The sequence below is a fragment of the Caretta caretta genome, chromosome 1 (genome assembly GCF_965140235.1).
Source record: "Caretta caretta isolate rCarCar2 chromosome 1, rCarCar1.hap1, whole genome shotgun sequence".
Taxonomy (NCBI): domain Eukaryota; kingdom Metazoa; phylum Chordata; order Testudines; family Cheloniidae; genus Caretta; species Caretta caretta.
Window position 1 is genome coordinate 348861733 of NC_134206.1, and position 13735 is coordinate 348875467.

The following is a 13735-nucleotide window of genomic DNA, read 5'->3' on the forward strand; positions in this document are numbered from 1 at the left end:
CTCCTTAAAGGGGTGGAAAAGGGCTCCCACAGAATTCCTACGAAGGGCTCCTGCTGCCACCCCTGGTGGATCCCTTTTCCACCCCACTAAGGAGTCTTCCTAAACAGACAGCCCTATCCCAGTAGGCATTTTAGAGGACAATGCCTCAGCAGGGGACAACGGTTCCCAAAGCTCCCTGGTGCACAGGAGGAGTGTTCCCACTGTACCACCCTTTGGAACGGTGTAGCGTGGGCTCCCCTTGCAGACGACCCCATTAGGCTGGCTGGGGGGTGGGGGGGAAGGCTGATGGCTCCATCTCCTCCCCTGCCTCACACACACACACTTTTGGGGTGATCCAATGCAAGGATGGGTTGGCAACTGAGGCTGGCCCAGGTAAGGGGCTACAAGGAGGGGAACAGTCCCAGTGCCCTGTTCCTTTTGTGCACAGGGTGCAGCCATGAGCTGGTCCTTTGGTTCCCCTCCCGGTGCAGCTGCCCGGAGGACCGCACACGGGGCGAAAGCAGCGACGCCAGCTCTGCAGGAAGGGCCTGGACCTCCCCTCGTCCCCATCCTCGGAGCTGGACCTTAACAGCAGCGCACGGGATCCCCCTCTTTCGGAGGCGCGCATAGGCTCGCTCTGGAGCGCACGGCTTGGCTCCAGGTGCCCCCGGGGCTCGCCGACTCCTCCTTCCCCCAGAGCGCACGTGGCCCGAGCGTAGGGAGGTGGCTCCTTCCCAGTGCGCTCCCCTTCTAGGGCGCACCGCGCACCTGAGCCCCCCATCTGCAGCCAAGCTGGGCTGGCGGTGATGGTCTCCGCTCAGGACCGCGCGCTGGTGGGGCGGGCTCGTCCCCTGCCAGGAGCAGCCCCCGCCCCCTTTGCCGACCCCCAGCCCCTGCGCTCCGGGGGAAGAGGAGGAGGAGCGGCTGGCAGGCTGCGCTCTCTCGCTTACCTTGCAGCGCGGCCGCGCTGGTGCCGGAGGACAGGAGCCCGACGATGCCGCAGAGCAAGAGCAGCAGCCGGGCCATGGCATGGGAAGAGCTAGGGTAGGGCGCCAGCCTCTCCAGGACAGGGGCGCAAGGTCAGATCCCCGGCGGCGGCGGCTGGGGCCGGGACGGAGGCAGCTTCATTAGGGGATCAGGCTGGGCACGTTTCAGTCCCGAAAGGCACCTGAAAGGGGGGCATGTGAGTGAGGGCGCAAAGTTCCGGCTCGGTGGATCCGCCCCAGGCGCCTGGAAAAGTCTGCAGAAGAGTTTGGGGAAACTAATTCAAGTGGACTCGGCGCCTTTCGCTTTCGGTTTCAGCATTGAAGTCGCAGCAGCTGGGTCAGGGGCATTTGTCAGCGAGGGGGGAGGGGACACTTTGGCTGTCAGCAGCCCAAGGGATAGTGACCCCTGGTTCCAGTCCTCCGGCACCCCCCGGATAGGGCGACACGTAGTCCCAACCCTCCGGCACCTGGGTGAATCCAAGTTACCTTCCTTCCAGCACCTAGAGGGGAAGAAAAGGAAGACTTGTGGGGAAAGCTCATGCTCAAATAAATTGGTTAGTTTCTAAGGTGCCACAAGTCCTCCTTTTCTTTTTGCGAATACAGACTAACAGGGCTGCTACTCTGAAACCTAGAGGGGAAGGTGACACGTGGATCTAAGCATCTGGTGCGCAGAGGGAGGGCTCTGGCAACACTAGCTCTCTTGCTAGCTTTTCCTAGGGTCACACTATTATTTTCTGTGTGTTGTTCTCTCACTCCCCCCCCCCCCCCATCAAATTACCCAGTTGAACCCTCCACCCACTGGGCAGACTCTATGGGGGAATAAAAAATCCCTGTGGGTGGCCCAGATCAGCTGATTCAAGCTCAGGGGATTCAGGCTTCTGCCCTGAAAAATCACTGTGTGTAGATGTTCAGGCTAGGGCTGGAGCCCAAGCTCTGGGAGTTGAGACCCTGTGAAGAGGGAGGGTCCCAGAGCTCGGCCCCAAGCCCAAATGTCTATGGAGATTTTTAGCCCTGCAGCCTGTCGATGATGGTGCCCCCAATGTGGACATGATCTGTCAACAGAGCCTCTGGGATCCTGACAGGTTTCAGAGGAACAGCCGTGTTAGTCTGTATTCGCAAAAAGAAAAGGAGTACTTGTGGCACCTTAGAGACTAACCAATTTATTTGAGCATGAGCTTTCGTGAGCTACAGCTCACTTCATCAGATGTTTACCGTGGAAACTGCAGCAGACTTTATATACACACAGAGAATATGAAACAATACCTCCTCCCACCCCACTGTCCTGCTGGTAATAGCTCATCTAAAATGATCAACAGGTGGGCCATTTCCAGCACAAATCCAGGTTTTCTCACCCTCCACCCCCCCACACAAATTCACTCTCCTGCTGGTGCTAGCCCATCCAAAGTGACAACTCTTTACATAATCAAGTCGGGCTATTTCCTGCATAGATCAAGGTTTTCTCACATCCCCCCCACCCCCATACACACACAAACTCACTCTCCTGCTGGTAATAGCTCATCTAAACTGACCACTCTCCAAGTTTAAATCCAAGTTAAACCAGAACATCTGGGGGGGGGGGTAGGAAAAAACAAGAGGAAACAGGCTACCTTGCATAATGACTTAGCCACTCCCAGTCTCTATTTAAGCCTAAATTAATAGTATCCAATTTGCAAATGAATTCCAATTCAGCAGTTTCTCGCTGGAGTCTGGATTTGAAGTTTTTTTGTTTTAAGATAGCGACCTTCATGTCTGTGATTGCGTGACCAGAGAGATTGAAGTGTTCTCCGATTGGTTTATGAATGTTATAATTCTTGACATCTGATTTGTGTCCATTTATTCTTTTACGTAGAGACTGTCCAGTTTGACCAATGTACATGGCAGAGGGGCATTGCTGGCACATGATGGCATATATCACATTGGTGGATGTGCAGGTGAACGAGCCTCTGATAGTGTGGCTGATGTTATTAGGCCCTGTGATGGTGTCCCCTGAATAGATATGTGGGCACAATTGGCAACGGGCTTTGTTGCAAGGAAAAGTTCCTGGGTTAGTGGTTCTGTTGTGTGGTATGTGGTTGTTGGTGAGTATTTGCTTCAGGTTGCGGGGCTGTCTGTAGGCAAGGACTGGCCTGTCTCCCAAGACTTGTGAGAGTGTTGGGTCATCCTTTAGGATAGGTTGTAGATCCTTAATAATGCGTTGGAGGGGTTTTAGTTGGGGGCTGAAGGTGACTGCTAGTGGCGTTCTGTTATTTTCTTTGTTAGGCCTGTCCTGTAGTAGGTAACTTCTGGGAACTCTTCTGGCTCTATCAATCTGTCTCTTTACTTCTGCAGGTGGGTATTGTAGTTGTAAGAAAGCTTGACAGAGATCTTGTAGGTGTTTGTCTCTGTCTGAGGGGTTGGAGCAAATGCGGTTGTATCGCAGAGCTTGGCTGTAGACGATGGATCGTGTGGTGTGGTCAGGGTGAAAGCTGGAGGCATGCAGGTAGGAATAGCGGTCAGTAGGTTTCCGGTATAGGGTGGTGTTTATGTGGCCATTGTTTATTAGCACTGTAGTGTCCAGGAAGTGGATCTCTTGTGTGGACTGGACCAGGCTGAGGTTGGTGGTGGGGTGGAAATTGTTGAAATCATGGTGGAATTCCTCAAGGGCTTCTTTTCCATGGGTCCAGATGATGAAGATGTCATCAATATAGCGCAAGTAGAGTAGGGGCTTTAGGGGACGAGAGCTGAGGAAGCGTTGTTCTAAATCAGCCATAAAAATGTTGGCATACTGTGGGGCCATGCGGGTACCCATAGCAGTGCCGCTGATCTGAAGGTATACATTGTCCCCAAATGTGAAATAGTTATGGGTAAGGACAAAGTCACAAAGTTCAGCCACCAGGTTAGCCGTGACATTATCGGGGATAGTGTTCTTGACGGCTTGTAGTCCAGTGGGGTGGGAGGAGGTATTGTTTCATATTCTCTGTGTGTATATAAAGTCTGCTGCAGTTTCCACGGTAAACATCTGATGAAGTGAGCTGTAGCTCACGAAAGCTCATGCTCAAATAAATTGGTTAGTCTCTAAGGTGCCACAAGTACTCCTTTTCTTTCTGGGATCCTGAGTCAGCTGACTTGAGCCAGACACCTGCTGATTCTTTGGTTCAGGTGTGATCCCTTAACTGTTTATTAACAGCATTTTCAATGGGAGGAGTCCTTCATATGTGCAATAATTTGAACAAGGTTTTAACTCAGCCCCTAAAAAGGTTTCACCCAGCTCATAACAAAACTAAAAGTTAAAGCATATGTAACCCTTCTGCCAAGTGAAGCCTGCAGCAGCCAGGGCCGGGTTCAATATCTAGAGGTTTCTTTTCAACAATACAACACAGAACCAGCTTCAGCCCCCACCCAGTAACCTGGGACAATTACACACCACCCCTTGGCACCTCTGAGAGGCAATACTTCCCCACTCATAAGCACAGTCTGAGTGTAGCAAAGAAATTTTTAATGAAAGGAGAAAAGTCATCCAACGTTAATTAGGGAAAATGCAACAAGCAGGATTCATAATCATAAAACTGTGAGCATGACACCCACCCCAGAGTGCGTTGGGCAGTGTCTTCTGCTTCAAGTTCTCGAGTTCTACAACCAGAAGCTCCTTTACTGTGCCCCTCTGCTCCTTCACCATGTCCCAGTCACAGTGGTTGTCCTTGGTCAGAGAGGACCCAGGGTTCAGAGATGCATCTGTGTGAGTTCACCTCCCCCCCAGGAAAGAAGGCACCTTGTGTGATGCATGGCTAGAAAGGGTTAAACAGCTTGCAGGCTGAATGACCCAAAGCCCACCTTTAAAGTCATGTTAGAAAGGTATGCAAATAATAATTAGGGCCATTCATGCTAAATAGGCTAGAACTTTGAAATGCAAACCTATATTGTTAGAAGTAATACTCATTGTGTATATCTAATAAGGCCTTGTCTACACTACCAAGTTTTGTCGCCAAAAACTGCCTTTTGGCGACAAAAAAGCAAGAGCGTACACACTACAGTGGGACTTTTGTCACGAAAAATGCCCAGTTTTGGCAACAAAAAACTTCCACCCCTACGAGAGACTTTTGTCTTTTCCCTTCCCTTTATTGTCGACAAAGAGCCAGTGTAGACACTGCTGATTGTTTTGTCGACAGAACTGGCTTCCACCAGTATTCCACAATGCCTGCCCCCATTGCTCTGCTCACTCGTTTTGATCTCTGCTTCCCTGCAGGCATGCGCCCCTCCCCTTTCAAAGCTCCAGGAAGTATCTGTGTGCTGCTCCCTTTGGGGAACAAACAAAGAGCAAATCATTGGAATGCTCCTGTTCTGCCCTGCACTAGGAACACACAGGGCCACCCAAAGGATTCAGGGGGCCTGGGGTCTTCGGCGGCGGGGGTCCTCCCACTCCGGGTCTTTGGGGCACTTCGCCGAAGACATGGAGTGGAAGGACCCCTGCCGCCAAATTGCTGCCAAAGACCCAGAGTGGAAGAAGCAGCGGCAGGTCCTTCACCCCGAGTGTGTTCGGCGGCACTGAACGACCCCCCCACCGCCGAATTGCCACCAAAAACTCTCGTGGGGGCCCCTGCAGGGCCCAGGGCAAATTGCCCCACTTGCCCCCAGGCAGCGCTGGGAACACAGCAGCAGACAGACCGCTGCTGGAGACGGAGGGGGACAGACTGCTGGGCTGCTTTGCCATTCCTCAGCAGGGAGAGCTCACAAAGCTACTCATGATGCTGCTCTCGGCAACCGAGGGGGCTGTGGGAGATTTCGGAGAGAATCCTAAGATGCGCAACGATCAGTTCTTCCTTCCCACAACACTGCACTGTGGGATACATACCCATGGTGCATTGCTCACACTGTCGATGATGGTGCCTCCAATGTGGACATGATCTGTCAACAGAGGGAGCAGGTGTGAACACCCTTTGGCGATTTTTGTTTTGTTGACTTTTGGGTGTCAACATAGCTTTGTCAACAAAACTTGGGTAGTATAGACAAGCCCTTAGATGCTACCCCTAAAAAGACAGTTCCTGTCTGTCACTATAACTATTGATTCAGAGATCAAAAGGGAATATTAACATTTGGATGAATATTGGGTAAAATAATGTCATTGTCTTTATGTTTCTTTGAAGTTTGTGATAGATTGCCTAATGGATAAATTGCCCTCTGTTAATTTGTGTAACTAATTACTGGTGGTGTTTAAAAAGTAAAAGCTTACATCAAAAGCCTATTGTTTAACCAGGACTGCATGGTCAAGTGGATGCTAGGACGTTGTATAAAAAGACCCTTGGGTACTGATCCTGTTCATCTCAGATCTGCTTAAGCTTCATCAGGAGAAGTTTGAGTTGCAAGACTGAGGTCCCAGTTATGCTGGTACACCCTGAATATGAGATTTGGACATTGGACTATACCCTATGCACTGAATTCTAAAGGAACTCTTTGCAACTACAAAGCTCACCATCTCTGCTATGAATCTGAACCAAAATGGATTGAACATATATTGATCTTTTAACCATACTTTCTCATTTGTTTTTTAATAAATTTCAGTTTAGTTAATAAGAATTGGCTGTAGCATGTATTTGGGTAAGATCTGGAATATTCATTAACCTGGGAGGTAACGTGTCCGATCCTTTGGGATTGGTAGAACCTTTTCTTTTATATGATGAAATAAGATTTTCAGAAATTTTCATCATATTTGACTTGGGTACCTAGATGGAGGCCTGAGGCTGGATCACTTTAAGGGAACTGTGTTGTTTGGACTTCTGAGTAACTAGTAAGGTAATAAAGAAGCTGTTTTATGCTGGCTTGGTAAATCTAAGTATTGGAATATCCACCAGCTTTTTGGGGTTTGTCTGCCCCATTCTTTGCAGTTCACCATAATTGAATGACCAAGGCTGGCCCCCACTGGAACCCCGGTCACACGTTGCTTGCTCCACCATCCGAGCACTTGCTTTGGCTGTCCCACCAACTGCGGCACCTCATTGCCTCACCAGCCACTCTTTCCGCTCATCAGCCATTCATTCACCAGCCGACTGTCATCACCTCCTATAACCTCTGCACATCAGTCTCTTAGTACTGTAATTTTCAAGTCTTTGCAGGCTGAGTAGAAACACTACCCCATCTCAAATTATTTTAATTCTCTGTGATTTTTAGCTCTTACTAGGTTGGGCAGAAACGCAGTCCCTCCACAACTGATTTCAGCTCTGATTGAGCATTTAAAATAACAAAGAGGCTCCTAGTAGCCACACCTTCTGCTTGGGACACCTATACCCACCCCTCTTACTTTCACAGGGCTCTGGCATTCAAGCCCCTGGCTTAACGAGGTCCTTTCAGCTGAGCGTGATCCTCTCATTTGAGGCAGGTTAAGCACAGTTTTGCTCCCCTTTATTCATACAATAATGACAACAATATTGGAAACAGTCTTTCACTACCCTTGCAGTCAGTATTAAAGTGATTTGTGACCCAACACCAGTCAAAGTTGATTACTTTGAGTAACACCGCTTTAGCTGCTGGATATCTAAGCAGAATAGTTGTGTTCATGTAAATACAGTTTGCTCCTGAAGTCTCCCGTCTCCCTCCCACCCAACTAGCTGTCAGGGGAGAATTCATTCAGATCCTGCTTACACATAAATAGAATAAAAGCACTGAGTTAATAGGAACACTGAGCAGTTTAACAGGAGTTTTTGTCACACTCTTTTAACAGCCCCACCCGTCCGGAAGACAGAGGGCTGGGAGCCTGGTATCACCCTACTCTCTAGGTGCTAGGAGGTTGGGTCTGTTACCTAAAGAGAGTTTGGGGCTGTAAGTTAAGAAACTGTTCCTTTTGCTCTAGGTTCCTTCTGCACTCAGAGACACAGGACTTTGTTCTTTCTTTTTAAATAAACACAACTACATCAAAGAAATATCTATCACCAGTTTAAACTCTCAACTGGAACAGCCCTAGGGACCAAAAATATGACCAGTTGCACAGATCAAAAAAGGGTGACAGTATTGTGCCCTATATTCTTTCCTACCCACCAGCAAATATTTTAATTCGGGATGGACAAACTAGTTCAGCTACAGTAAACTAAAGATTAACCTGAACTTTTGCCTAGCACATGAATCAAAAGGATTGATAATTTTTGAGCAGTTTATGTTTAATGTGCATTTCCCTCTTAATTTCCTGTTCTCAAGAGCAGAAGTGAAGATAATGCTATATTGCAAGATAAACAGTTCTTTCCCATTTCTGACTCTGACAATCAAGAAGTGGTTAAAGCCCATGTTTCTTAGTTTACCATAGCTAGTTCATAGTGGTGTCCTTTGGATTTGAAAAGTGTGGTATGTGAAACCAAATGTTGAACAGTTACAAAACCAAGCTTATCATACCCTACATCAGCCTAGAACTAACAAGTAAACACAGAAGAGAAAATTCAGGAGTGAAACAAGAACCTGGAAGTTGACACATTAAATGCATCTGCGGTGTTTGTCTCACCAACACACATTTAAGATCACATAGCTACAATTACAAAAAGTCAGGAAATGCAAAAGATAAGTCACAGACCAACTCCAATGCAGAAAAGACCTGCATGTTTTCCCTCCACTCACCTACCACAGAATGGGCAGGAGATTCAGTCTCCAAAACCCACGAATCTTGGTATGGCTCCTGGAAGTCCATGACCCATGCAGAGGCCCTGTCTCACAGTGCTTATGTGGTACCCTGCTCTCTCCTTGGTTCTTCTCTGAGAGTCATATTTCTAGGAACTTCTCAGTCCCTGCGTTTCCCCTCAAGGATGACTGTACAGCACAGGGAGAGTTCCTGGCAAAGCTATGGATCCTTATGGATTTGGTGGATGGGGGGAATAATTCATATCTCTAAGATTTAGGGCTGGTCTTTTAAATTCCACCCTATACAAATTATGACCTGATATTTGGTGATGGTGTTTAGATGGTTTTGTTTATTTTTCGCCATTTTGATTTGTAAAGAACAAGTAGGTCGCCATGTTGAACAGCCTTCTTGTTGTCTTCAGGAAAGAAAAGGCAGGAAATCTACTAGCTAGTTGCTAGGCAACAGAAGGATTGTATAGGCTGGAAACGAGCAGGAAGGCGTTGCTTCTCCTTTTGCTCTTGCCTTGGAAGGAAGGGAAGTGGTCAGACACTAGTTATCCGCCTAGATAACAACTCACCTCGCAAGGGAAAAGATTTAGATTATTGTTTGGGTTTATTATTTGAAGGGAAGCATACATCTATCCATGGGGTTTTAACTCAAGTGGTTAGGGCTATCACCCGCAGACAGGACGTCGCAAAGGGGTAAGGGTGGGAAGTTAGTTAGGCGTCTCGGCTGAATCATCGTTGTTCGTTGCCATTCTCCACTGCAGTAGCTGTTCCAGTGGTGATCGTGGTCTGGAGAGCTGTCGTCATCTATCAAGTCCCAGTCTCAGCAGCAGCTTCTGGACAGGGTATAGAGAGCAGTTATCACTCGTCCCGTTGTAATTCCTGTGTGAAAGAGTGCATGGTTGTTAATCTGTTCAGTTATTATTAATCCTTCCTCTCATTCCTTTGTTCATCCCATTGCTTTTTCCCCTAGTTAATAAAAGTTCGGTTGTTTCAGTTGTGGTTTTCTGTAATTATTTTATATAAGCTCTGATAGATGGGCTATACTGAGGGAATCTTGGGAGACTTCTGTTGGCTCCCCGCAGTTTTCTGAAAGTAGGGTCCTGAAATAAATGACAAAAACTAACAGTCTACCCTGAAAACTAACATCAGCATAGTGCATCTCTATGGGGTAAATCCACACTCCTGAGAGATGCAGCTATGTCAACCTAATCCCTGTTGTAGACAACGCTAGGTCAACAAAGAATTCTTCTGTCAACCTAGTTACTGCCTCCCTGGGAGATGGATTAAGTACAACAATGGGAGAACCCCTGCCATCGCTGTAGTGAGTGTCTACACTTAGAAACTCTACAGTGGCACAGCTGCCACTGTAGCACTTTAGTCTTACTCCCTGCTCACAGAAGGAAAGGATGCAGAGTGGAGGGAGGAATGCTGCACAGATGCCACGCATCCACACACACATGGTCTATGAGCTGCGGGATTTTCATCCTTGGAGAATGATTCCGGCCTATGGTTCTGTCATAAATATAAAGGGAAAGGTAAACACCTTTAAAATTCCTCCTGGGCAGAGGAAAAACCCTTTCACCTGTAAAGGGTTAAGAAGCTAGGATAACCTCACTGGCACCTGACCAAAATGACCAATGAGGAGACAAGATACTTTCAAAAGCTGGGGGGAGGAAGAAACAAAGCCTCTCTCTCTGTCTGTGTGATACTTTTGCCGGGGACAGAACAGGAATGGAGTCTTAGAACTTAGTAAGTAATCTAGCTAGGTATGTGTTAGATTCTGATTTCTTTAAATGGCTGAGAAAAATAAGCTGTGCTGAATGGAATGGATATTCCTGCTTTTGTGTCTTTTTGTAACTTAAGGTTTTGCCTAGAGGGATTCTCTATGTTTTGAATCTAATTACTCTGTAAGGTATTTACCATCCTGATTTTACAGGGGTGATTCTTTTTACCTTTTCTTCTATTAAAATTCTTCTTTTAAGAAATTGAATGCTTTTTCATTGTTCTTAAGATCCAAGGGTTTGGGTCTGTGGTCACCTATGCAAATTGGTGAGGATTTTTATCAAGCCTTCCCCAGGAAAGGGGGGTGTAGCATTTGGGAGGATTTTGGGGGGAAAGACGTTTCCAAACGGACTCTTTCCTAATAATACCAGTTAGACGTTTGGTAGTGGCATGAAAGTCCAAGGGCAAAAGGTAAAATAGTTTGTTCCTTGGGGAAGTTTTAACCTAAGCTGGTAAAAGTAAGCTTAGGAGGTTTTCATGCAGGTCTCCACATCTGTACCCTAGAGTTCAGAGTGGGGAAGGAACCTTGACAGGTTCCAACACTTTTATCAACTTTAAAGCCAAAATGTGGGTAATTTCTACGTCACTTATTTCTTAATCAAATAAACAAAACGTAATAAATTCAGTGTGAGTCTCATGAGGTATGACGTGCAGATTTCAGCCTGAAACAGAGGAGATCCTTTCCTAAAATTCTATGGCACATGTGTTCCCTCTTTAAAATCAATGCATTCTTGTAGCTTTCAATACTAGTCTGTTTGCAGTGTTGTAGCTTTGTTGTTTCATGCAGGATAGGTCCATCAATCAATGGCTATTAGCCAAGATGGGCAGGAATGGTGTCCCTAGCCTCTGTTTGCCAGAAGCTGGGAATGGGCAACGGGATGGATCACTTGATGATTTACCTGTTCTGTTCATTTCATCTGGGGCACCTGGCATTAGCCACTGTCGGTAGACAGGATACTGGGCTAGATGGACCTTTGGTGTGACCCAGTCTGGCCGTTCTTATGTTCCTATGTTCTTATTCCCAGGGTATGAGAGAGTCAAGGTGGGTGAGGCAATATCTTTTATAGGACCAACTACTGTTGGTGAGAGAGACAAGCTTTCGAGCTCCACCGAGCTCTTCTTCAGGACTTGTATGGAGCTCACAAGCTTGTCTCTCTCACCAACAGAAGTTGGTCCAATAAAAGATATTACCTCACCCACCTTGTCTCTCTCAGTACTAGGCTGTAACATTCATGGAATATGAGCACCCTACAGTGGCCAACACATAGTATCTCCCTTAAAGTCCCACAGAGGTAAAGCAAAGACGGGTTAGCCTAATTCAGAGTGGGTATATGAAGGAGGAAGTGAATTTGACCTGTTTCCAGCATCCAGTACCTATTGGTCTTTTACAGAATGATTTATTGATAACTTTTTCATTTGATCATATGCTAGATTTGCTCATCCTATACCCATGGTCCTTGGGTTCCATTCTCCCATACAAGTGGGTCTCTTGCACATCTGATATAATGGTACATCTCTCATGGAAATGTGTATCCAGTGTGGGTCAGACTCAGTCTCCACTCTCCAAGCCTTGAGTCTCCATTAAGCAGCCCGAAGACTAGAAACTTAAGTTTGCATAAACTTGAGCATAAACAGCGATTACCACAACTTTAGAACCAGAAAACCAGCTGCTCCCTCCATCTCTTAGAAATGACTTAGTCCTGTGGCCTATACAAGACAAAATGACAGAACAGTCATTCACCGCTGGATAACAAATTCCATGTACCACCTTTACGATAATCAACAGTCACCAGGGCAGCATTTTGTGATGATCCAGCCTCCTCTGAAGTATAGCACACACTGCTGCTCTGCATGGTACCAAGATGCACAACAGGGAAGTTGTCCATCAGAGGACTGCATTTGGCATGCCACTGAAATCAACAAGATTCACAGCAACATGCAATGAAGACCTCAGATTTGAACACCAGCATCTTGGTAGGGGGAGGGGGCATCCTGTTTGTGGCTATGAACCTTGAAGTCTCTTTCTCTGATGGGTTGATGGTATTTTTTTTTTGTTAAGATAAAATTAGAACAAAGATGTTAAATTTGACAACAAAGCCCATCAGTGTTATTAATGCTTCCTAAGTCTCCTTTATGTCTGGCTTCTAACTATCTCAGGCACTTACGTGGTCTTTACTATGTAAGCAGAGTTTGAATGAGCTCTCCCATGATATCTACTGGTGAGCTGTGGAGAAGGACTTCAGGAGCTGATCTTGTTTGCATGGACACTACCACCCTGCCTAGGAGCTCAGCATGATGGGATTGCTTGCCCAAATGATCACTTGTGGCTGCTGTTGGATCCCCAGTCTCCTTGTTACTGGGGCAGGAGTAATAAAGCGTTGTTATCTTTGTTGTGTGAACCGAGGGCAGCAGAACTGTACCTGGCATACCCTCATGGAGGGACTCACCCTCAACTGTATGGTACTCGCTAGGCAGGGGACATGGATTCCAAAGCTCAATGAGTTGAGAGGCAGGCAGGGGTCTGGTTTAGGGGTTCTAGACATCATTTGACTCTTGCTTTTCATGGTATAATAAAAGGGCTAATTTAGGCTTAGTTGAGAGTTTTTGTTACTGCTGCAGAGTTGAAATCATTGATGTTCTGGGACAGTGTCTCTATTGCAAGAGATTGCCCAGTATGCACCAGCAGTGAGGCTCCCCACCAATGAGCTGAAATCACTGGGAGCTGTGTTAAGTGGGAGGTCCAGAAGATGTCTTGGTGAGCGGTTGGCTAGTGGAGAGGTCTGGAGCAGAGCTCTGTGGAGAGGCACAACAGTTGGCCGTTGGGGTGATGAGTGAGTGCCTGAGCAGCGGAGTGTGTAAGGTGCCTCTCTGTGCTTGCGAGAGGGGAAGTATTGCCTCTTAGGCACGCAGGGAGTGGTGTGCAATTGTCGCAGGTCACTGAGTGGGGGCTTGAATTGCTTTTGTGTTGTATCATTGAAAAGGAACCCCATACTGAACCTGGCCCTTGTTGCTGCTTGTTCTACCTGGCAGAAGGGTTACATTTATTTAATCTTTACTACATCTATTCTCACAACACCCATATCAGGTAAGTGCTATTATCCTCATTGTACAGATGGGGAACAGAGGCACAGAGATACTAAGTGACTTGTCCAAGGTCACACAGGAAGTCTGTGGCAGAGCAGGAAAGCCAAGGCTCCCAAGTCTCAAATCAGTTCCCTAACCCCTGGACTGTTCTTCCCCTCCACTTCAGCTTTGCAAAAAGATAGAGAGAGATTCCTGACTGCAATTATCTGTTATCTCTGTAACATAACCACTAACCCCATCCTCCTGGTATAACCTATCCTCATTCACTCAGTGAATATATATAATAGAGCAGGTCAAAAAAACTCTCCTCCCACCCCTGCAAA

The 13735-nt window shown here is 47.0% G+C and overlaps 1 protein-coding gene across 1 annotated transcript in view; it reads right to left on the reverse strand.

Moving 5' to 3' along the window:
* The window catches only part of IL15RA (interleukin 15 receptor subunit alpha), a 55445-nt gene extending 54215 nt beyond the window's left edge, over positions 1-1230 (reverse strand). The window contains exon 1 of the mRNA XM_048836769.2: positions 930-1230. Coding sequence (XP_048692726.2) covers positions 930-1005 — 76 coding nt within the window. The 5' untranslated portion in view covers positions 1006-1230. The remainder of the gene's footprint in view (positions 1-929) is intronic.
* Between the last annotated feature and the right edge of the window lie 12505 nt (positions 1231-13735).